Below are 23,972 nucleotides of genomic sequence, written 5' to 3' on the forward strand. Positions count from 1 at the left end.
TAATAGGCGGTGATTTTATGAGTCTCTGAAGTACAGTGACCAACACAGAGCAGCTTCACAGGAACAATGTACTTAGTGGTTATTTTCTCTTTCTTAAGTGATATCGTGTGGACACCCTGGCGTCCCTGCCAACGCCATACTCACAGGAGACCTGTTCACGTATGGGGCCGTGGTCCACTACTCGTGCCGAGGGAGCCGCAGTCTCGTGGGCAACAGCAGCAGAACCTGCCAGGAGGACAGTCACTGGAGCGGAGCTCTGCCCCACTGCACAGGTGGGCTCGTGCGGGCAGGCTGTCCACCGCGCGGACACGGACTAGCGGTGCCCATCTCCAAAGTGGTTACTAACCCATTCCAGCCAAGCACCCCGCTAGGACACATCACCGGTGTCTTTGGCTTCTTCTTCTCTTTGAATGAATGCCTGTCCAAGCACGGTTTCTCCTGCTGGAGCCCCGGGAGCCTCCCCACCCCTGACTAGGAAGCCTGCTTTCCTTGACTCAGCTTGCCCTCCCGTTTCTTGCCTTCTGCTGCCTCTCAGTTCTTCCACATCTTTCCTATCTCCACCATCAACAATCACATTGGTCCTGTTTAGAAAAGAAATCATCTTAATTCTTCCATGAATGTTTCATAATAAAACTCAGTGGATCACACCTCTTATTTGATTTTTTTTATTCCCAACACACCTTCCCCCATCTCCTTGTGGGCATCCTCACCAGCATCTCCAGTGAGCAATCCCTGCACTCATTGTCCCCAGTGTTTTGTTTCTTCCAAAGAATATCAGTTATTGACTACCATATTTTAATAAGCTATTTTGATTTTAGTTACATGGAAACAATTTCTTAGAGTCTTCTACTTTTGTGCTGTAATAAAGAAAATCTTTCTCACAGGATTTCCAGAATGTTATATGACTGTGACTGTGTTTGATACACATTTACATAAAATTTCATTCTCTTTAAACATAACAGCCCTGTTTTAAACAGCATCATCTACTGCCATGTGTTTTGTGTTCTGCAGGAAATAACCCTGGGTTTTGCGGTGATCCAGGGACCCCAGCCCATGGGTCTCGGCTTGGAGAGGAGTTTAAGGCCAAGAGCCTCCTGCGCTTCTCCTGTGAAATGGGGTACCAGCTGCGGGGCTCGGCCGAGCGGACGTGTCTGCTCAACGGGTCCTGGTCAGGACTGCAGCCCGTGTGCGAGGGTGAGTGGGTCCCAGCCTGAAAGTCAGCGCTGCAGGTGGAAACCGGGTAGCTCACTGTGAAATGACCAGTGATGTTCCGCAACATCTTACAGGCTATGCTATTTCTACAATTAACCTGTTTTCCCCCCAAAATAAGAGAATCATCAGGAAGTCTTCTCCTGGTGACCGTCTCTGTGCTCAGTGTGTTATGGCTGGTGGGGCTGAGAATGCAGGTGAAGGTGCTGTGAGCAGGGCAGGTCCTGATGGGGGCTCCCTGCTACTGGAAGTCATTCCATTCACAATAATTTCATCTATTGGTGGCCCTTGTCTTCGTTTCATGCAAACTTAAACAGTGAAAAAAGTAAAGCAGTTGAGAGTAAGTCATGTTTTCCATAGAAATCTCACTCTGTTGCTGGGGTACTACACTATGAGTTCTTTCCCAACAAAATATAAGTGAATTCACTTATTCGATTAGGAGAGCTTAACTAAATTTTACTTCATGATGTACTTATCCCAGACTATACAAAGTGCTTTTTAAATAGCATTTAGTTTAGCAAAATGATATCATCACTAACTCACTGGAAATGAGTTTGAACAAGCGTCAGGAGATAGTGAAGGACAGGGAAGCCTGGCATACTGCAGTCCACGGGTCACAAAGACACGACTTAGCTACTGAATAACAGTTTAACAAAAGTAAGAAATTCAAATGGTTCCTATAAAATCCTTTTAAACTTTTCACTTAAAATCTGTATACAAAAAGAAGTTACTAAAATGTCTCAATACTAAAAATATTTATCAAAAATGCAGTGGTCCACAAAATTGGCTTCTTCCAAATTGTACTGTACAGAAATCACTGGAAGTCAGGTGAGTGATAGTTCCGTTACACTCAGGAAAACCACAAATGATGTCTCAGAATAAACGACTAACCCCGTTCCTGCTTCCACATGCACACTTAACAACTCTTAAAGTTGTGGAGAATCTATTGCTTTCTGATTTTTCTTACTTACTGACATAGGTCCGTATCTTAGGGGCACACATTATTTTCTGTAGAAAGTGGGGTAATCAGCAACTTTCCACTGCCACAAAGGTTAGCCATGACCTGTGTACTCAATCCCTTAACCAAGGTCATGCACCTCCTGATGGATTTACCTTCTCTGAATCTATTTAAAAAAAACATTAGATCTTGATGGACATTTCAATAAATTTTAAAAAGAGGTTCTTGAATTACAAAATAAAAACATCTGAAAAATTCTTAAGCATCAAAGAACTTAACTTTCTAATACATTTTCATCACTTTCAATCATGTTTTCTTTTGTTACGATCTAGTCTGAATCACAGGCTTACTGACGTAGCTTTCCAAATGGATATATCTTACCAATTTGTGTAAATGTAACTACATCTTTGGGGTAACACCTAATTCTCTTTCCCAGGAGATTATGATAAAGCTGTCATTTATTGAGGTAATGGACATGTGATTAAAGTGATGATAATGAAAATAAAAATACCAATATGACTGCCTCTATACAAGATGGTAGCATTTTGCACTTAGTATGTATGGCCTCCCAGGTGGCTCAGTGGTTAGGAATCTGCCTGCCAATGCTGATGACACAGGAGACACGGGTTCACTCCCTGAAACGGGAAGATCCCCTGGAGGAGGAAATGGCAACCCGCTCCTATATTCTTGCCTGGAGCATCCCATGGACACAGGGGCCTGGTGGGCTACAGTCCATGGGATTGCAGAGTCAGGCATGACTGAGCACTCATGCATACATGTACTCTTACAACAGGGAGCAGTTACCTTTTTTATCCATTTCACAGTGAAGACACTACATGTTGGTGAATTGATCACTCACATTGACTTAACTTGTATGAGCAGAGATTAAAACCTACAACTATTTAACACAGTTTAGCAGCAATCATCCTAATACAGCATGCTAACTGAGCATTATTGATACCAGTGAACAATAATGTGCATTTGGAATAAGTATGGTGCTATTTTCTTACTAACTGAGTAAAAGACAATGATATTTTTTGAAAAGGAGGCACATTAAATAAATGTACTTTAATTTTTTGTTTATTTTATTTTATTTTTATTGGAGGCTAATTACTTTACAATATTATATTGGTTGGATTTGCCATATATTGACATGAATCCGCCCAGGGTGTACATGTGTTCCCCTTCTTGAACCACCCTCCCACCTCCCTCCTCCCCTTATCCTCCCTCTGGGTCATCCCCGTTCACCAGCCCTGAGCATCCTGTATCATGCGTCGAACCTGGATTGGTGATTAGTTTCACATATGATAATATACATGTTTCAATGCCATTCTCCCAAATCATCCCACCCTCACCCTCTCCCACGGAGTCCAAAAGACTGTTCTATACACCTGTGTCTCTTTTGCTGTCTCGTATACAGGGTTAAGGTTACCATCTTTCTAAATTCCATATATATGTGTTAGTATACTGTATTGGTGTTTTTCTTTCTGGCTTATTTCACTCTGTGTAATAGGCTCCAGTTTCATCCACCTCATTAGAACTGATTCAAATGTATTCTTTTTAATTGCTGAGTAATACTTCATTGTGTATATGTACCAAAACTTTCTTATCCATTCGTCTGCAGATGGACATCTAGGTTGCTTCCATGTCCTCACTATTATAAACAGTGCTGTGATGAACATTGGAGTACATGTGTCTCTTTCAGTTCTGGTTTCCTCGGTGTGTATGCCCAGGAGTGTGATTGCTGGGTCGTATGGCAGTTCTATTTCCAGTTTTTTGAGGAATCTCCACACTGTTCTCCATAGTGGCTGTACTAGTTTGCATTCCCACCAACAGTGTAAGAAGGTTCCCTTTTCTCCACACCCTCTCCAGCATTTATTGCATGTAGACTTTTGGATAGCAGCCATTCTGACTAGTGTGAAATGGTATCTCATAGTGGTTTGATTTGCATTTCTCTGATTATGAGGGACGTTGAGCATCTTTTCATGTGTTTGTTAGACATCTTTATGTCTTCTTTGGAGAAATGTCTGTTTAGTTCTTTGGCCCATTTTTTGATTGGGTCATTTATTTTTCTGGAATTGAGCTGCAGGAGCTGCTTATATATTTTGGAGGTTAATTCTTTGTCAGTTGTTTCATTTGCTATTATTTTCTCCCATTCTGAAGGCTGTCTTTTCACCTTGCTTAGAGTTTCCTTTGCTGTGCAGAAGCTTTTGATTTTAATTAGGTCCCATTTGTTTATTTTTGCTTTTATTTCCAATATTCTGGGAGATGGGTCATACCTCAACGTAATAAAAGCTATATATGACAAGCCCACAGCAAACATTATCCTTAATGGTGAAAAACTGAAAGCATTTCCCCTAAAGTCAGGAACAAGACGAGGGTGCCCACTCTCACCACTACTATTCAACATAGTTCTGGAAGTTCTGGCCACAGCAATCAGAGCCGAAAAAGACATAAAAGGAAGCCAAATTGGAAAAGAAGAAGTAAAACTTCCACTGTTCTCTGATGACATGATCCTCTACACAGAAAACCCTAAAGACTCTACCAGAAAATACTAGAGCTAATCAATGAATACAGTAAAGTTGCAGGATATAAAATCAACACACAGAAATCCCTTGCATTCTTATACACTAATAATGAGAAAATAGAGAAATTAAGGACACTATTCCATTCACTGTTGCAGCGAAAAGAATAAAATACTCACGAATCTATCTACCCAAACAAACAAAAGACCTGTACATAGAAAACTATAAAACACTGGTGAAAGTAATCAAAGAGGACACTAATAGATGGAGAAATATACCGTGTTCGTGGATTGGAAGAATAAATATTGTGAAAATGAGTATACTACCCAAAGTAATTTATACATTCAATGCAATCCCTATCAAGCTACCAACGATATTTTTCACAGAGCTAGAACAAATAATCTCACAATTTGTATGGAAATACAAAAAAACCTCGAATAGCAAAGCAATCTTGAGGAAGAAGAATGGAACTGGGGGAATCAACCTGCCGGACTTCAGGCTCTACTACAAAGCCACAGTCATCAAGACAGTATGGTACTGGCATAAAGACAGAAATATAGATCAATGGAACAAAATAGAAAGCCCAGAGATAAATCCACGCACCTATGGACACCTTATCTTTGACAAAGGAGGCAAGAATATAAAATGGAGAAAAGACAGTCTCTTTAACAAGTAGTGCTAGGGAAATTGGTCAGCCACTTGTAAAAGAATGGAACTAGAACAATTCCTAACACCATACACAAAAATAAACTCAAAATGGATTAAAGATCTAAATGTAAGACCAGAAACTATAAAACTTCTAGAGGAGAAAATAGGCAAAACACTCTCCGACATAAATAAATGTACTTTTAAAAAGATGCATTTATAAAGAAATTTTAACTTGTAACTTTCAAAATATTTCATTTTCCCTCTAACAACCCTAAATTTAGTATCTTATTTTGCCTAAGTGTCAGTCTTTTTATGTCTCACAACATCAGGACCTTGATTTAAAAACAGGTATGTTGACCCTGTTTTCTGATCTCCACCTTCATAGGTGTGATCAGCAGTGAAAGCGTCCCTGTCAGGGGGAAAAAAAAAGTTAAACATGAATTTGACAGTATCAAAATCAATATTAGAGGGGACTTTATAAACATTCAGTTCAGTTCAGTCGCTCAGTCATGTCCGACAAATTGCAACCCCATGAATTACAGCACACCAGGCCTCTCTGTCCATTACCAACTCCCGGAGTTCACTCAAACTCATGTCCATCGAGTCGGTGATGCCGTCCAGTCGTCTAATTCTCTGTCATCCCCTTCTGCTCCTGCCCCCAATCCCTCTCAGCATCAGAGTCTTTTCCAGTGAGTCAACTCTTCCCATGAGGTGGCCAAAGTATTGGAGTTTTCGCTTTAGCATCAGTCCTTCCAATGAACACCCAGGACTGATCTCCTTTAGGATGGACTGGTTGGGTTGAATCTCCTTGTAGTCCAAGGGGCTCTCAAGAGTCTTCTCAACACCACAGTTCAAAAGCATCAATTCTTCGGTGATCAGCTTTCTTCACAGTCCAATTCTCACATCCATACATGACCACTGGAAAAACCATAGCCTTGATTAGATGGACCTTGGTTGGCCAAGTAATGTCTCTGCTTTTTAATATGCTATCTAGGTTGGTCATACTTTCCTTCCAAGGAGTAAGCGTCTTTTAATTTCATGGTTGCAATCAGCATCCGCAGTGATTTTGGAGCCCAAAAATAAAGTCTGACACTGTTTCCACTGTTTCCCCATCTATTTCCCATGAAGTAATGGGACCAGATGCCATGATCTTAATTTTTTGAATGTTGAGCTTCAAGCCAACATTTTCACTCTCCTCTTTCATTTTCATCAAGAGGCTTTTGAGTTCCTCTTCACTTTCTGCCATAAGGGTGATGTCATCTGCATATCTGAGGTTATTGATATTTCTCCCAGAAACCTTGATTCCAGCTTGTGCTTCTTCTAGCCCAGAGTTCCTCATGATGTACTCTGCATATATGTAAAATAAGCAGGGTGACAATATACAACCTTGACGTACTCCTTTCCCTATTTGGAACCAGTCTGTTGTTCCATGTCCAGTTCTAACTGTTGCTTCCTGACCTGCATACAGGTTTCTCAAGAGCCAGGTCAGGTGGTCTGGTATTCCCATCTCTTTCAGAATTTTCCACAGATTATTGTGATCCACACAGTCAAAGGCTTTGGCATAGTCAATGAAGCAGAAATAGATGTTTATCTGGAACTCTCTTGCTTTTTCCATGATCAAGCGGATGTTGGAAATTTGATCTCTGGTTCTTCTGCCTTTTCTAAAACCAGCTTGAACATCTGGGAGTTCACAGTTCACATTTTGCTGAAGCCTGGTTGGAGAATTTTGAGCATGACTTTACTAGCGTGTGAGATGAGTGCAATTGTGCAGTAGTTTGAGCCTTCTTTGGCATTGCCTTTCTTTGGGATTGGGATGAAGACTGACCTTTTCCAGTCCTGTGGCCACTGCTGAGTTTTCTAAATTTGCTGGCATATTGAGTGTAGCACTTTCACAGCATCGTCTTTCAGGATTTGAAATAGCTCAACTGGAATTCCATCACCTCCACTAGCTTTGTTCATAGTGATGCTTTCTAAGGCCCACTTGACTTCACATTCCACGAATCTGGCTCTAGGTGAGTGATCACACCATCGTGATTATCTTGGTCATGAAGATCTTTTTTGTACAGTTCTTCTGTGTATTCTTGCCGCCTCTTCTTAATATCTTCTGCTTCTATTAGATCCACACCATTTCTGTCCTTTATTGAGCCCATCTTTGCATAAAATGTTCCCTTGGTATCTCTAATATTCTTGAAGAGATCTATTGTCTTTCATATTCTGTTGTTTTCCTCTATTTTTTTGCATTGATTGCTGAGGAAAGCTTTCTTATCTCTCCTTGCTATTCTTTGGAACTCTGCATTCAGATGCTTATATCTTTCCTTTTCTCCTTTGCCTTTCACTCTCTTCCTTTCACAGCTATTTGTAAGGCCTCCTCAGACAGCCATTTTGCTTTTTTGATTTTCTTTTCCATGGGAATGGTCTTGGTCCCGTCTCCTATACATCCTGTACAATGTCACGAACCTCTATCCAGAGTTCATCAGGCACTCTATCTTTCAGATCTAGTCCCTTAAACCTATTTCTCACGTCCACTATATATTCATAAGGGATTTGATTTAGGTCATATCTGAATGGTCTAGTGGTTTCCCTGCTTTCTTCAATTTAAGTCTCACTTTGGCAATAAGGAGTTCATGATCTGAGCCACAGTCAGCTCCTGGTCTTGTTCTTGCTAACTCTATAGAGCTTCTCCATCTTTGACTGCAAAGAATATAATCAATCTGATTTCGGTTTTGACCATCTGGTGATGTCCATGTGTAGAGTCTTCTCTTGTGTTGTTGGAAGAGGGTGTTTGCTATGACCAGTGCGTTCTCTTGGCAAAACTCTATTAGCCTTTACTCTGCTTCATTCCGTTCTCCAAGGCCAAATTTGCCTGTTACTCCAGGTGTTTCTTGACTTCCTACTTTGTCATTATTACGAGGGACATTCCTTTATTGACAATATATTTGTCTTTATATTAAGTTGAATATATTTCAACAGTCAGCTGCTTTATTTTAGGATGAGTGTCTCACAGGTCACTTTTGAAAATTGCTACATAGTTTTTAATAGCAGATATGACTGGAATAAAACAGTGATATGGGTGTCTTTTGTTACAAGTTCAGTTCAGTTCAGTTCAGTCGTTCAGTCGTGTCCGACTCTCCACGACCCCATGAATCACAGCACGCCAGGCCTCCCTGTCCATCACCAACTCCCGGAGTTCACTCAAACTCATGTCCACAGAGTCGGTGATGCCATCCAGCCATCTCATTCTCTGTCGTCCCCTTCTCCTCCCGCCCCCAACCTTTCCCAGCATCAGAGTCTTTTCCAGTTGGATCAGTATAATTCTTTGCTGTTTCAGTTCATACTCATGAACAATAACTGTGCATAGAAAGCAATGAATCAGTTTGTGTAATGGAGTGATGGTCTTAAATAGGCCAACAGCTTGGATTTTTGCAGTGAAGTTTTAATTTCTGTCACAGCTGTCAAAGGACTCTGAGCTTTAGAGAGTGTTGGGTATCATCTGCCTCAGGATTGGTAAATATATCTCATCTCAGATGTCAACCAATAAACCAATATACAATCTGTGTTAGAAGGGATTGTAACCCAGACTCCTCAGGGAAGAGGGTTATAACTGGTTAGTTTATATCTGATGTAGATAAGAGAAAGTGAAAGTGTTAGTTGCTCAGTTGTGTCTGATTCCTTGTGACCCTATGGACCATAGCCCACCAGGCTCCTCTGTTCATGGAAGTCTTCAGGCAAGAATACTAGAGTGGCTAGCCATTCTCTTCTTCAGGGGATCTTCCCAACCCAGGGATTAAACCTGCATCTCCTATATGGCAGGTGGCTTCTTTACCACCTGAGAAAGCCAGGGAAGCATAGGTACAAGTGTAAAAGCACCAGCAAGTATCCTCTTTATTTGTCAAACTAGATCTAGTCCAAATAAGATCTGAGAGTATGTTAATTTTTTAACATAATATGATAGGCAATTTCATAAACTCTATTATAATAGATTTTATTTTGCAATGTGTTTTCTTCCATATTTTAAAGGAGAGTGTGTCTTTGTTCACAGTCTAGATTTGAAAGTGGAACAGCTAAATAGGCTAGAATATTTGCAAATATTTTCATCATTCTGAGAAAAGGGACTCATGGTACATTCTTCTTATTAGAATTCACATCCTTTGTATGTCTGTCTGTTGTGCATTATTGTGGGAGGATTAAGAAGGAAAAATAACCATCTTTATGGTCAATAGGTTCAGTGAAAAAAAGGCAAAATCCTGTAATGGGTTGAGATCACATTGATACATACCCAGCAGCTGCTGATTTTCCCTGTTTGCTGAGGAAAGAACGTACCTGATAGCTACTCAGAGGGCAGACCTGCTACACTGCCCATCCCAGCTGAAGTCTTCATGCCCGTACATGACATTTGGAGAGATTTAAGGTGCGGCCATTCCAAAGCCAGTAGGGGGCTAGAGTTTTTGTGGGTTTCACAAGTGGCACTAGTGTTAAAGAATTGCCTGCCAATGCAGGAGACAGAAGAGACTCAGCTTTGATCCTTGCGTGGAGAAGATCCCCTGGCGCAGGGAATGGCAATCCACTACAGTATTTTTGCCTGGAAAGTCCCTTGGACAGAAAGAGCCTGGCAGGCTACAGTCCATGGGGTTGCAAAGAGTCAGACATGACTGAACACTAATACAGAGCTTTTATAGACAGGAGGAGGGAGCTACATGCAGAAACAGTGCAGACCTCTCTGATAGTCATCTTCAGGTCGGTCTTCGGTGGTCTGACCAGCGTCACTTGGTTGTTTAAGCACAATCAGTCTTCAGTACCAGGATCGGTTTGTTCCCAGTTCCTCAAGGCCAGTTCTCAGACTTGTGGCAGCCTGTGTCATGGCTGCAGTCTGGTCATCATGCAGTTAACTTTGCCACCTGGTGGGGGTTTCCATTTCTACAGAAGAGCTCACAGGACAAGGCTCACAGCTTTATCTGTGGCCCTGGAGGAGGAACTATTAAAGGTCCTTGACTTAATGACTGTTTTTATTCTGTCTTGTTGGACTGCTTTCTTTGGTTCTGCATTTTCTCACTTCTCTGATTAAACTCATTGTTTGGCTACAGTTTTTCTACAGATGAAAGGCAGGCAGAGGATGTGGGGTGTGGGGAGGACCACAGTGTCCTTCCGATGATTTCTTAAATAAATGTGCAGTCTGTTAGCAGATGGCCCTCGACCTCTCAAGTTTATCACGTGGTGACAGGTCTCCCTGCTGTTCTGTCTCCCCACAGCTGTGTCCTGTGGGAACCCGGGGACACCCACGCACGGCAAGATCGTCAGCAGCGATGGTGTGCTGTTCTCCAGCTCGGTGGTCTACGCCTGCTGGGATGGCTACAGGACCTCAGGGCTGACCACTCGCCACTGCACCGCCAATGGGACCTGGACCGGCACGGCCCCCGACTGCTCACGTGAGTGGCCGCTCTCCTGGCCAAATCCAGGTCCCCACAGCGACTCGTACTTGACTGAGAAAAAGAAGTTGATTTTACAGAAGGCTGTACTGTTTAATCCCCAGGGAAAAAAGGATTATATCATATGTATGTTTGATAATACGACCACTTTCTAAGCACTTTTAGATTTTTCTTCACGTTCTTATTTATATGGTTAAAAATGCTTTGCCTGGCTGGTTGGGTTGGATATTCTAAAACTGAGTTCAGAAAAGGCAAGGTTCATTCTCTCTGAAGACCAGTCAGTCTGAAGGGAAATGGTGCAGGAGCCTGGTTCTCTGATCTCAGCCTGTGTCTCTGTCCTTGACTGTGTGGGGTGACCCCTCACGACATTTAGTTAAGGACAGAATGCGGATGACAGCTGTCATCCACACAGCCAGCCACCAGTGGAGTAGAAATAAGAGGTTCCAAACATGTAGCCTCCTGACTGCCAGTCAGAGAAACTGTCCCCCAGAGATAGGCTGGTATCGCTGTGCTCAGCCACGGCGTCATCGCTCTGAAGAGCAGCTTAAGGAGAGTCACTTAAACAGAAACTAGGAATAAGTCATCCCGTGATGATACTGTGTCTCTTTTTGTCTGTTCTCTGCTGATTAGTCATCAGCTGTGGAGACCCAGGGACCCTGGCTAACGGCATCCAGTTTGGGACCGATTTCACCTTCAACAAGACGGTCAGCTACCAGTGCAACCCTGGCTACACCATGGAGCCCACCACGTCCCCCACCATCCGCTGCACCAAGGACAGTACCTGGAATCACAGCAAACCAACCTGCAAAGGTGAGTGTCGGGGCTTCTCTTGTGCGTCACTCACGTGTGGAGAGTCTTTACTGAGTTAACATTTTACGTCAGTTTGCAAGCATCTGTGGAGACCTTCTATGTGCTCAGCATTCCTGTAAACTCATTCGCAAATATTAAATCACGTCCTTTTCTTACTACCTGAACCTTGGTTTCAGCCCGGAGACCGGCTCACAGAGAGCTGCAGTGAATTCTCAGGGTCGCAGGTTGGGTCTTGGAGACGTCGGGCTTCAGGGACGACTCTGGAGTCTGTGCTGTGAACCCAGCTCTGCGGTCTCGCTGTGCGTGGCTGTGTTGAGCCTGTGGCCATCATCACGGGGTTGGAGAGGCGGGTCAGAGCTGAGCATCAGATGGGGCAGAACAGTGGCAGAGACCGCCAGTGTCCTGGTGGGCCTCAGGCGCCGAGACTAAGGAAGCCCCACCACGAGGAGGGGGTACAGGGATTTTCCACAGAGAGAGTGAGCAGGAGGAAGGCGTCCGCATGGCTGAGGGAGCAGGGGGGCTGGTGGACCGCTGATCCAGGGCTGATCTGCAGGATGAGTCTCCACCGGCTCCAGAGGGAGCTGCAGGCCTTCTCGGCTGGGCCGGAGGGGCAGGGGCAGGAGAGGGCGTGGAGGCCGGCAGTGACCACACAGGAGAAAGTGGCGTCTTATCGTCGTTAGATGAGGGTGGGGGGGAAGAGCTGCGAGCTGGAGTAGCAGGAACCCTCAGGAGGAAGGTGCGTCCTGTGTGGACAGTCTTGTGAGGTCAGAGGAGACCCCATGTCCGAGGGCCCTGTTTACCCACTTCCGGCCTAGGCGGTTTTGGCGCATCCTGGTTTCCTCCCATCAGAGGGTAAGGAGCCCTGTCCCGTGTCCTTCTTTCCAGCTGCAGTTATTAACACCGTGAAGCTCTGGGGCAGGTGCTAAGAGCACGTTTAATGCAGCTCACACAGTCCTGTTGGGAGCATTCTAGTCCAGAGAGTGTGTCCACGGTGCTTATCCATAGAATGTCTGATCTCTGGACTTCAGATACATTTGTGTAGATCTCCCTCTGTTTAGTGTCTACTGGATTAACAACCCTTCCACAGCCAACCAGGCCCTCACGGATGAGACCTCTGTCTTCTCCTGCTGGCCACCCTGTCCACTCCTCCCTGGAGCCACATCACTCATCACTGTTCCCACCTGGGGACCTTGGAACCCTACTTCGACCTGTCTAGAGCCATATTCCCCCAGTCTTCACTTAGGGGTTCTGCAGAAATCTTTGTTGAAGGAGTGGACATAGGGAGAGAAGGTGGATGGCAAGAGGAGGGCCCGTTTCCAGCTTCCGGGCGTGCACGTGTGGTTGTGTCTGTGTTTCTTTCTCACGTGAGAAGGTGTGAGCACCCATGAGAAAGTGCAGGTGAGGAAATACAGCAGAGTCTCCTCTCCCATCGCCTTCTGTGCCCAGACTGTTAGCACAAACCTTCTCCAGTGTGAAGTCTTGGAGCTCTTGGGTCTTCAGGGAGCTCTTAGACCAGGCGTCGCAGAATAGCAGCTGGAGTGGGCCAGGCAGACGCCAGCACCAGCGGGCGAGTCACTCCTGGGAAGTGTTCCCCCTCGAAGCCCCTGGGTGTGACAGGACCCCGGCAAAGTGGCTTCTTACAGGGTCTTCTCTAACCACGCAAGTGTCAGTGCTCAGTTCTTAAGCAGGTGCATCAGCAGCCTATGTATGTCTTTTGGAAATTATATGCTATGTTTATACAAAGAATAAAGTACAGATAGAGAAATTCTTACCATCTGTGTATATAAATTCAAATGTTTGTACTCATGTCATAGGACCATGCTTCTGACTGAATTTGCCTCTGGTAACCATTGTAAGAAGATGTCAGTGGAACAACAGTCTTTCTTTCTTCTCTTATAGACAGACTGTCTTGTTTACTCCACCTTCTTTTATGGTGGGATATGATTTGACTTTGCTTTGCTTTCGTGGACTTGATCTAAATTAAAGAGGAAATGTTAGAGAAAAGTTTTATTATTTTGATTTACTATTTTCTTCAGTAATTTGTCTATTAAAAAATTCAGCCCCTTGTAGATGTCTTTTATAATGTGGGTGAAATTAAAATGTGAGGCCTTGGAGCATTGTGTTGTGGTGGAAACTCTAGAATGTTGAATCCTGTTTGTTCTCTGACAGCCGTCATGTGTGGCCAGCCTCCTCCGGTCCAGGATGGGAAGGTGGAAGGAACGGACTTCCGCTGGGGTGCCAGCATCAGCTACAGCTGCGCCCACGGCTTCCAGCTCTCCCAGCCCGCCATCCTCTCCTGCGAAGGCCGAGGGGTCTGGAAAGGCGAGGTCCCCCAGTGCCTGCGTAAGTCCTTGGGAGCACAGACCATGGCACACAAACCTCAGTGGGACTTGTAGCCAGGGTGCAATAGGTTAAAGACTCCACGTTTGCGACATGCTGCCCAAGGGCAGATTCTGTCCTTTTCTTCATTGTTGATTCCTAAGGATTTAATGTATGTATGTGCTTTGTGACCCTTGGAACTATAGCCCTCGAGGATCCTCTGTCCATGGGGTTCTCCAGGCAAGAAGACCGGAGTGGGTTGCCATTTCCTTCTCCAGGGGATTTTCCCTACCCAGGGATCGAACCTATGTCTCCTGCATTGCAGGCTGATTCTTTACCCACTGAGCCTTCCGGGGCTTAATGGGAGGATTTAATGGAAAGTAGTTAGACAAGCTGAATAGACTACCCTGACCCAGGGGCACAGACTGCACTGACCTCCTGGTTGTCTTCTCTAGCTGTGTTCTGTGGGGACCCCGGCACCCCTGCCGAGGGGCGCCTCAGCGGCAAGAGCTTCACCTACAGATCTGAAGTCTTCTTCCAGTGCAAGTCCCCCTTTCTCCTGGTGGGGTCGTCCCGGAGAGTCTGCCAGGCGGACGGCACCTGGAGTGGCGTCCAGCCCATCTGCATCGGTAATGATGGCAAAACAGTCCTGGGGGTGGGGAGAGGGCGTTTCATTCTAAGGCTGGAGCATTTTGGGCACACAGGTGATGCTCTCCTGGGAGATGCTCTGTGCAGGTGCTGACCAGCCACGCTGATGGCAGCCTCTTTTAAATCCTGCCGCGGAGCTTGGAGTTGACGTGACAAGTCGTTTAAAAACAGTTCCTAGACCCTGGCAGCCCCCTCTCTGCCCATGTCAGCTGACACCCGCGATCTTCACGGGAAAGACCAGTTTGCTGAAGATCTCACTGTTGCCATGGCACCAGAAGGGCCCCCACTTCAGAGCCTGACACCCTCTCCCCCAGCCCACCCCCGCCCCCTAGTAAAGCACCTGTTCTGTCAACCACGGCTGAAAGGTACACAGGGTCACGCACGCTCTGTTGACCTTCCAACATGAAGTGAAGCTTACAATAGAGATTCTCTACATGACCTAAACCCTTTGTTTTTATCCCTGAGTGTTTTCTAAGAAAGTAAATATCTACTTAAAAATACAGTGTCAACAATAATTTCTTTGAAACACTGCTTTTTCTAATTAAAGTTTACTGCCATTGAGCTAAAACTATTGCTTTACTTTAGCTATTTCCGAAAAGCTAAAAAAAAAATGTTTTTTTATCTTCCCAATAGGTTAGTTTCTCTTGAAAACATACTTTTTTGAAGTTATCCATTTTGTTTTCCCATGAGCAGCTAGAGAGCTGACATACTGAAGCCACTCATTGATGGCTGAAGTACTACAATTTTTTAGAAAAATATCACGGTCTATCATATGCTTTTATTTTGAAGCATTAAGTATATTCCCCATTTTGAAATCTTAGGAAAATTAGTTTAAGATATTTAGAGTAATATAATAGATGACCAAATTAGATGGTGATTAATTAAAGCAACAAAAAATAAAAGATCATAATATGTAATTATTGAAGACTATATGTATCATTAACTAACCAATACAATATGTCAATAGAGAAAACTTAAACCAGAGAATGGAAAAGAATCTGTTTCTTCTGACATAGATAATAATATTCAGGGCAGTTTAGAGTCTGATAAAGCACTAAAGATTAATATCTAAAGAAGTCAGAAAAAAGATGAAAATAGCAATTTTATTTTTAATTTTCTTTCAAAACATATTGCCCACTTGTCAAAACACAGTTTTCTGAATTTTGTAAGGCCTTTTAGTAAAAATATTAGAATTCCTGTATAACCATATCTGGTTCTCTCTGATTTTTTTTTTAAATTGTGAATTTCAGATCCTGCTCATAACACCTGTCCAGACCCTGGTACTCCACAGTTTGGAATACAGAATAGCTCAAGAGGATATGAGGTATTCCATTTTTATTTTACTATGCTTTTCTCTATTTTAAAATGTAATTGATACTTAAATATACATGTGTTTATGTAGCATATCCGATTCACGTTACATTTGCCCAAATACAGTCCATTCAAAGAGGATTTCTGCTTATTACTTTAACTGTTAGAACTGAGACAACTGTATCTTTTTCACACAGAATTAATTGGTATATGAATTTCTGTTTGAAAGCATACATCTTTCTGTCTGCTGAATCGACACAGCAAATCTCAAATGAGGGTGATTTCCCACTGATTCACATAAGACGACTCCACTTGGTGACCAGATAGAACAGGTGAATAACATTAAATTCCAGAGACAAAAACAAGAAACTACCTTCAAAGTACATTATTACTTACATTAGCACAACTATCAGAGAAATACCTGAAAATGGAAATTAAAGAAGCTTGAGATAAAATGTTTCAACCATCTTAAGTAACTGAGTGACTTCAGGTTCTCTGATCAGATGGCTTTGACAGCCAGAGCTAACTATACACACCCTTACAAGCTGCCATTCCCCCTCACTGAGAATAAGAGTCTCTTTTCTTCAGCCACTTCTCCTCCTTTTTCCTGAAGTGCAAACTGTCCTCATTTGATTGCCCTGATGCCACACTGGCTCCCTCCTGACAGCCTTGGTTCACTCTGCAAGGACAGCCTCACAGGTCCCCAGGGTTAAATCTAGCGCATTTTATGTAGGGTCTCGTGTGTGGCCTCACAGCTTCAGGTCATGTTTTCTGGCATATGCTGAACATACTGCAATACCAGAAAGTACGAGATGTGGGTGTTCTCACTCCCATGAGAAACCAAGCTGTGGTCCGCCCTGGTTTCAGTGATCCCTAACTTGCTGCGTGTGGCCTGTGGTAAGTGAACCTTCATGACGATTGCTTTCAGTGACACAGCCCTGTGATCTGCTGTGAGAAGCTAATCGGGAGGGGTGAACCCACCATTCCCCTTAGGACAGAGCAGTTACACTATCCCGGATAACAGGTTGGACCCAAGGCAAGATTTACTAATCATTGAAAACCCAGATGCCACCTTCTAGAGATGACTGAGAGCATCAGAAGCATAGTTCTGGAGGGTTCTAGGATGGAGCCCCTATCAGTCTCCAGGCCAGTTCCCGCAAGTGCTCAAGTAACTTGCTAACAAACACTGATTGCTTAGAATAGGACTTATTTAATCTCAAAGTCACGTCTGACTCTTTTGCGACCCTAGGGACTGTAGCCCACCAGGCTTCTCTGTCCATGGGGATTCTCCAGGCAAGAATACTGGAGTGGGTTGCCATTTCCTCCTCCAGGGGATCTTCCCAACCCAGGGATCCAACCCAGGTCTCCTGCATTGACAGGTGGATTCTTTACTGCCAAGCCACCTGGGAAGCCCAAAATAGGACTATCAGAGGGGAAAAAAACAGAAAAGGAAAAGAAAATTGTCACAAACTAAAGAGAGATAAGGTGAAACCTAAGAGAAAAGGTATACTTTTGTTACCCAAATAAACTGCTTCTAAATAATCACAAGTCACAGTATCTAAGACCTTACGCGATCCATTGAACAACCTGTACTGTGTCTAGCACTGCCAAGCAGGAGACGTGGGTTTGATCCCTGAGTTGGAAAAATCCCCTGGAGAAGGAAACGGCAACTTAATCCAGTATTCTTGTCTGAGAAATACCATGGACAGAAGAGCCTGGCAGGCTACAGTCCATGGGGTCACAAAACAGTTGGCCACAGCTAAGCAACTAAACAACAAGAACAATCGTGTCTGACACTTTAACCCACGTTTTACATGTACACGCTGATCCAGACCTGACCCTGGAGCGTGCTTTCCAGCACGAGTGTGTCCATGTCCCCTCTGAGCTTGGTGCTGGCTTTCCCCTCCAGGTTGGAAGCATGGTGTTTTTCCGGTGCCGAAAAGGTTACCACGTTCAAGGCTCTACAACTCGAACTTGCCTGGCGAACCTGACATGGAGCGGCATCCAGACAGAGTGCATCCGTAAGTGTGGCCCTGTGCAAGGGCAGGGCCTGTCTGCTCTCCAGAAGCTGGAAGGATTCACCTTCCTGAGAAACAGCGAGGGGCTTATTTTTGTTTGTTGCTTTCCATCCCCTCAACTCATTTCTCAGAGTCTGATTCCCTAGAACCAGCAGCAGCAGCAGCACCCGGAATTTGGCTGAAGTTCGAATCTTGAGTCCCATCCTGCACACCCCTGCAGTATCTGAGGCTCTGTGGGCCAGGGGCGGGTGGGGTGAAAAGAGCAAGGGGACCCCAGTCTGTAGTCCCCAGGCACCTCCGGTGATACCCAGGCCCCAAAGCCTGAGAAACTGTCCTTAACCAAAGACCAGAGAAAACCTACTTGTGCTATTGCTCCCCTAGGATGTTCACCTCAGGTTACTAAAGATCATGTGACTCATCAGAGTATTAATGCAAGTGTTTAAACTATTTTACTTTGGAGTCCATATGAATTGATAATTCAAATACTGAGGACCAAGTTTGGTTTTGTGATTTAATCATTAGAATTAGGAGAAATGTAATGATTAGTAATCAACCTTTCGTCCTCTACCAATCTAGGGAAACGTAGTATCTAACTCTTACTACGTTCAGTTCAGTTCAGTTCAGTCGCTCAGTTGTGTCCAACTCTTTGCGACCCCATGAATCAGTGATATACAAAAATCTTCTGAGTATGTAAGTTGTGAATTTTGTGTATTTATGCATCAGTATTTATTTCAAAGCTATCATCTCTATTCTAAATCTCCACATGAATTCTCTATGTGAATATTATACAGAGATATCACACATACAGGCATGTATATGTATGTAGGTACACATAGGTGTGTGTGTGTCTGTGTGTGGAGCTTGCTAACATTAGGTCTTCATTACCTTGAAAATTTGGAGAAGGAAATGGAAACGCCTTCAGTATTCTTGTCTGGGAAATCGCATGGACCGAGGAGGCTGGCAGGCTACAGTCTATGGGGTCACAAGAGTCGACCTAGCAACTAAACCATCACCACCTTGAAAGTCTGTCAAGGTGAAAAATATTAAAATACTTAAAAAGACTGCTTTAGTGACATTAATCATATAAACTTGTTTTATAATACTTGTCCACGTCCTTTATTTGAGACATAAATGTGCGCTCTATAAAGATAAGTTATTTGAGATCAAGCATGGAGCTTCCCAGGTGTGCTGTTGGTAAAGAACCCACCTGCCAATGCAGGAGACATAAGTTCCCTGGGTGAGGAAGATCCCTGGGAGGAGGGCATGGCAACCCGCTCCAGTATTCTTGCCTGGAGAATCTCATGAACAGAAGAGTCTGGCGGCTACAGTCCACAGGGTCACAAATAGTTGGAGATGACTGAAGCAATTTAGCACAGCACACACACATAGCACAGCATATTACAACCTTGGGGATTCTCTGGTGGCTCAGCAGTAAAGAATCTGGCTGCCAATGCCGGAGACGCACGTTTGATCCTAGGGGTAAGGAAGAACCCATGTGGAAGGAAATGGCAACCCACTCCAGTATTCTTGCCTGGGAAATCCCATGGACAGAGGAGCCTGGCAGGCTACAGTCCATGGGGTCATAAGAGTCAGACACAACTTAGCAAGTAAAAAACAAAAGCAATTACAACCTTATTTACTCCTAAATGATATCTTAAATGAAATAAGAATCTATATTTCAATTAACTTTCTAAACACACAGTGGATTTTGGACAAAATTAATTATTCATTTAACTGAGCAGTAAATTTGCTAGTTGGCACTGGACAAAAATCAAAGCATATTTTAAAATACTCATTAATCTGTCTGTGTTTAGTTTAAAAGGCTCCAGGTTCGATGCATGATACAGGATGCTCGGGGCTGGTGCACTGGGATGACCCAGAGGGATGGGATAGGGAGGGAGGTGGGAGGGGTGTTCAAGATGCGGAACACATGTACACCCAGGGTGGATTCATGTCAATGTATTGCAAAACCAATACAATAATGTAAAGTAATTAGCCTCCAATGAAAATAAATAAACTTTTAAAATAAAAATAATTTAAAAAAAGAAATTTAACATATTATTTATCTTAGTGTTAGTTGGTCAGTTGTGTCCAATTCTGCGACCCCATGGACTGTAGCCTTCCAGGCTCCTCTGTCCATGGGATATTCCAGGCAAGAATACTGGAATGGGTTGTCATTTCTTTCTCCAGGGGATCTTCCCGACCCAGGGATTGAACCCGGGTTTCCCACATTGCAGGCAGATGCTTTAACCTCTAAGCCACCAGGGAGAAGTCCCAATTACATATATACATGCAAAGAAGGAGACTAGATAGACAGATGATAGATAGACAGATGATAAATAGAAGACAGACAGATAGAGACAGAGGAGAGAGGAAGTAAGGGAGCATTATGGGGAGAGGAAGAGAGAGAGAGACCTGGCAACACCAAGGCTCTGCTGTGCTGTGAGCTGCAGAGACCAGAATGTCAGTGATCTGTAAAGCTCCTGTATTCTCAATTTTAAATGGTAAACTAACTTTATAGCCATTTCCATCTCTTTCTCTGTATTTCCTTTGACACACATGCTTAGGCTCCAATGGACTTACTAATGGACTGAATCCCATTTCAGCTCACGCCTGCCGCCAGCCTGAAACACCAGCCCATGCAGACGTGAGAGCCATCGACCTCCCCACCTTTGGCTATACCTTGGTGTACACCTGCCATCCGGGATTCTTCCTCGCAGGTGGATCTGAGCACAGGACGTGTAAAGCAGACATGAAATGGACAGGGAAGTCCCCAGTCTGTAAAAGTAAGTTACTGGTGAGAAGTGAGAGTGGGTCCCTGCAGACCAGGATGAGTGTCAGTTGCCTCGTGTCCAGGTGGAAGACGCCCAAGTAGTAGCCTCTTGGAGGCACTGTCCGTCACCCTCCCCCCAAATCCGTGCTTGCTGTGTGTGAGCTGTGTGTGTGAAAATGTGTGCAATCTGTGTTGAATGCAGAGGCAGCGCAAGCTAACGAGAGGCGCAGGTCTCATTATTTGCAAAGCACATTTTAAGACAAAGAAAAACACTGAGTTAAAAGGAAAATAAAATACAGTATGTCTTTGGAAAATGTATTTTTTAATGAAAATGAGCAAAGATCACCAATGTTGGTGAATACATAACATAGGTCTGTTATTTTTGAGACCACAGCTATTTAGTGGTAGAATATAAGTTTATGTGTCATTGACATTGGTTCCGCTTTTTAAACTTACAAAAACAATTAACATCAGAATGATGTACTAATGACTCACAAAGTTGTGTGTTTACATATAAAGGTAACACCTAGTCAGAGCTGACAGCAACACACCTTCAGCTTCTGCACCAACCACACTTGGACATGATGGCAAAGCAACAGAGACAGACAGGACAGAGTGTGACACAGCCCATGCCTGTAGCAGTAGCTTCTTGGAGCTTATGTGTGGTTTGCACTTTTCAATTCTGAAAGAAAGAATTCTGTCAGTCAGGATTCCCCAGGAAACCCTCTTCTGCCCCTCAGGATTCCACCGGAAACCCCCTTCTGCCCCTCAGGATTCCACCAGAAACCACCTTCTGTCCTCAGAATTCCACCAGAAACACATTTCTGCCCTCCAGATTCCAGCCCAGAACCCCCTACAGCTCTTAGGATTCCACCCCAGAACCCCCTTCTGCCCTGAGGATTCCACCAGAAACCCCCTTCTGCCCTCAGGATTCCACCAGAAACCCTCTTCTGCCCTCAGGATGGCCCTGGAAACCATATTCTGCCCTCAGGATTCCACCCCAGAACCCCCTTCTGCCCTCAGGATTCCACCAGAACCCCTTTGTGCCCTCAGGATTTCCACGGAAACCCCCTACTTCCTCAGGATTCCCCTGGAAAGCAAATTCTGCCCTCAGAATCCCCTTCTGGCCTCGTGATTTCATCAGAAATCCCATTCTGCAGTCAGGATCCCCCCCCCCAGAAACCCCCTTCTACCGTCAGGATTCCCCCAGAACGTCATTCAGCCCTCATTTTCCACAAGAAATCCTCTTCTGCCCTCAGGATTCCAACAGAACCCCCTTGTGCCCTCAGGAGTCCACCAGAAACCCCCTTCTGCCATTGGGATTGCCCCAGAAACCCCCTTCTGCCCTCAGGATTCCAATAGAACCCCCTTCTGCCCTCAGAATTTGCCTAGAAATGCCTTCAACCCTCAGGAGTCCACCAGAAACCCCATTCTGCCCTCAGGATTCCACCCCAGAACACCTTCTGCCCTCAGGATTCCACCAGAAACCCCCTTCTGCCCTCAGGATTCCACCCAGAACCCCTTCTGCCCTCAGGATTCCACCAGAAACCCCCTTCTGCCCTCAGGATTACACCAGAACCCCTTTCTGCCCTCATAACTCCACCAGAAATCCACTTCTGCCCTAAAGATTGCCCTGGAAACCCCATACTTCCCCTCAGGATTCCCCTGGAAACCACATTCTCCCTCAGGATTCTACCAGAACCCCTTTGTGCCCACAGGATTCCCCTGGAAACCATATCCTGCCCTCAGGATTTCACCCCAGAACTCCCTAGAGCCCTCAAATTCCACCAGAAACCCCCTTCTGCCCTCAGGATTCCCCTAGATGCCTCTTCGGCCCTCAGGATTCCACCAGAAACTACTTCTACCCTCAGAATTCCCATAGAAAGCCCTTTGGGCCTCAGGATTCCACCACAGAACCCCCTTCAGCCCTTAGGATTCCACCAGAAACCCTCTTCTGCCCTCAGGATTCCAACAGAACCCCCTTCAGCCCTCGGATTCCACCAGAAATCCCCTTCTGCCCTCAGAATTCCAACATAACCCCCTTCAGCCCTCATGATTCCACCAAAACATCCTTCTACCATCAGAATTCCCCTAGAAACACCTTCTGCCCTCAGGATTCCCCCAGAAACCCCCTTCTGCCCTCAGGATTCCACAAGAAATCCTCTTCTGCCCTCAGGATTCCCCTGGAAGCCCCCTTCTGCCCTCTGGATTGTCCCAGAAAGAAACCCCCTTCTGCCCTCAGGATTCCAACAGTAACCCCTTCAGCCCTCAGAATTCCACCAGAAACCCCCTTCTGCCCTCAGAATTCCCCTAGAAACCCCATCTGCCCCTAGAATTCCACCCCAGAACCCCCTTCAGCCTTCAGGATTACACCAGAAACCCCTTTCTTCCCTCAGGATCCCCCCAAAACCCCTTTTGCCCTCAGGATTCCAATGGAAATCCCCTTCAGCCCTCAGGATTCCACCAGAACCCCCTTCTGCCCTCAGAATTTAACCCCAGAAACCCCTTCAGCCCTGAGGTTTCCACCAGAAATCCCCTTCTGCCCTCAGGATTCCACCAGAAATCCACTTGTGCCCTCAGGATTGCCCTGGAAACCCCATACTACCACTCAGGATTCCCCTGGAAACCGCATTCTGCCCTCAGGATTCCACCCCAGAACCCCCTTCAGCCCTCAGGATTCCACCCCAGAACCCCCTTCAGCCCTCAGGATTCCACCAGAACCCCCTTCAGCCCTCAGGATTCCACCAGAACCCCCTTCTGCCTTCGGAATTCCCCTAGAAACCCCTTCAAGCCTCAGGATTCTACCCCAGAACCCCCTGTAGCCCTCAGGATTTTACCAGAAATCCCTTTCTGCCCTCAGGATTCCACCAGAATCCGCTTCTGCCCTCAGGATTCCCACTGGAAATCACATTCTGCCCTCAGGATTCAACCAGAACCTGATTCTGCCCTCAGGATTCCCCTGGAAACCACTTTCTTCCCTCAGGATTCCACCAGAAACCCCCATCTGCCCTCAGGATTCCACGAGAGAGCCCCTTCTGCCCTCAAGATTCCACCAGAAACCCCCATCTGCCCTCAGGATTCCACGAGAAATCCCCTTCTGCCCTCAGGATTCCACCAGAAACCCCCATCTGCCCTCAGGATTCCACGAGAAATCCCCTTCTGCCCTCAGGATTCCACCAGAAACCCCCATCTGCCCTCAGGATTCCACGAGAAATCCCCTTCTGCCCTCAGGATTCCACCAGAAACCCCCATCTGCCCTCAGGATTCCACGAGAAATCCCCTTCTGCCCTCAGGATTCCAACAGAACCCCCTCTTCCCCCTGGATTCCCC

At 45.1% G+C, this 23,972-nt stretch overlaps 1 protein-coding gene across 1 annotated transcript in view; it reads left to right on the top strand.

Moving 5' to 3' along the window:
* Positions 1-23,972, top strand: part of CSMD1 (CUB and Sushi multiple domains 1) — a 1,848,896-nt gene that overhangs the window by 1,807,402 nt on the left and 17,522 nt on the right. Inside the window, exons 57-65 of the mRNA XM_088832674.1 lie at positions 99-272; positions 1,012-1,194; positions 10,587-10,763; positions 11,394-11,573; positions 13,743-13,916; positions 14,348-14,521; positions 15,791-15,864; positions 17,761-17,872; positions 20,476-20,655. Coding sequence (XP_088688800.1) covers positions 99-272; positions 1,012-1,194; positions 10,587-10,763; positions 11,394-11,573; positions 13,743-13,916; positions 14,348-14,521; positions 15,791-15,864; positions 17,761-17,872; positions 20,476-20,655 — 1,428 coding nt within the window. The remainder of the gene's footprint in view (positions 1-98; positions 273-1,011; positions 1,195-10,586; positions 10,764-11,393; positions 11,574-13,742; positions 13,917-14,347; positions 14,522-15,790; positions 15,865-17,760; positions 17,873-20,475; positions 20,656-23,972) is intronic.

The sequence above is a fragment of the Moschus berezovskii genome, chromosome 26 (assembly GCF_049115385.1).
Source record: "Moschus berezovskii isolate FMDL1 chromosome 26, NW_MosBer_1.0, whole genome shotgun sequence".
Taxonomy (NCBI): Eukaryota; Metazoa; Chordata; class Mammalia; order Artiodactyla; family Moschidae; genus Moschus; species Moschus berezovskii.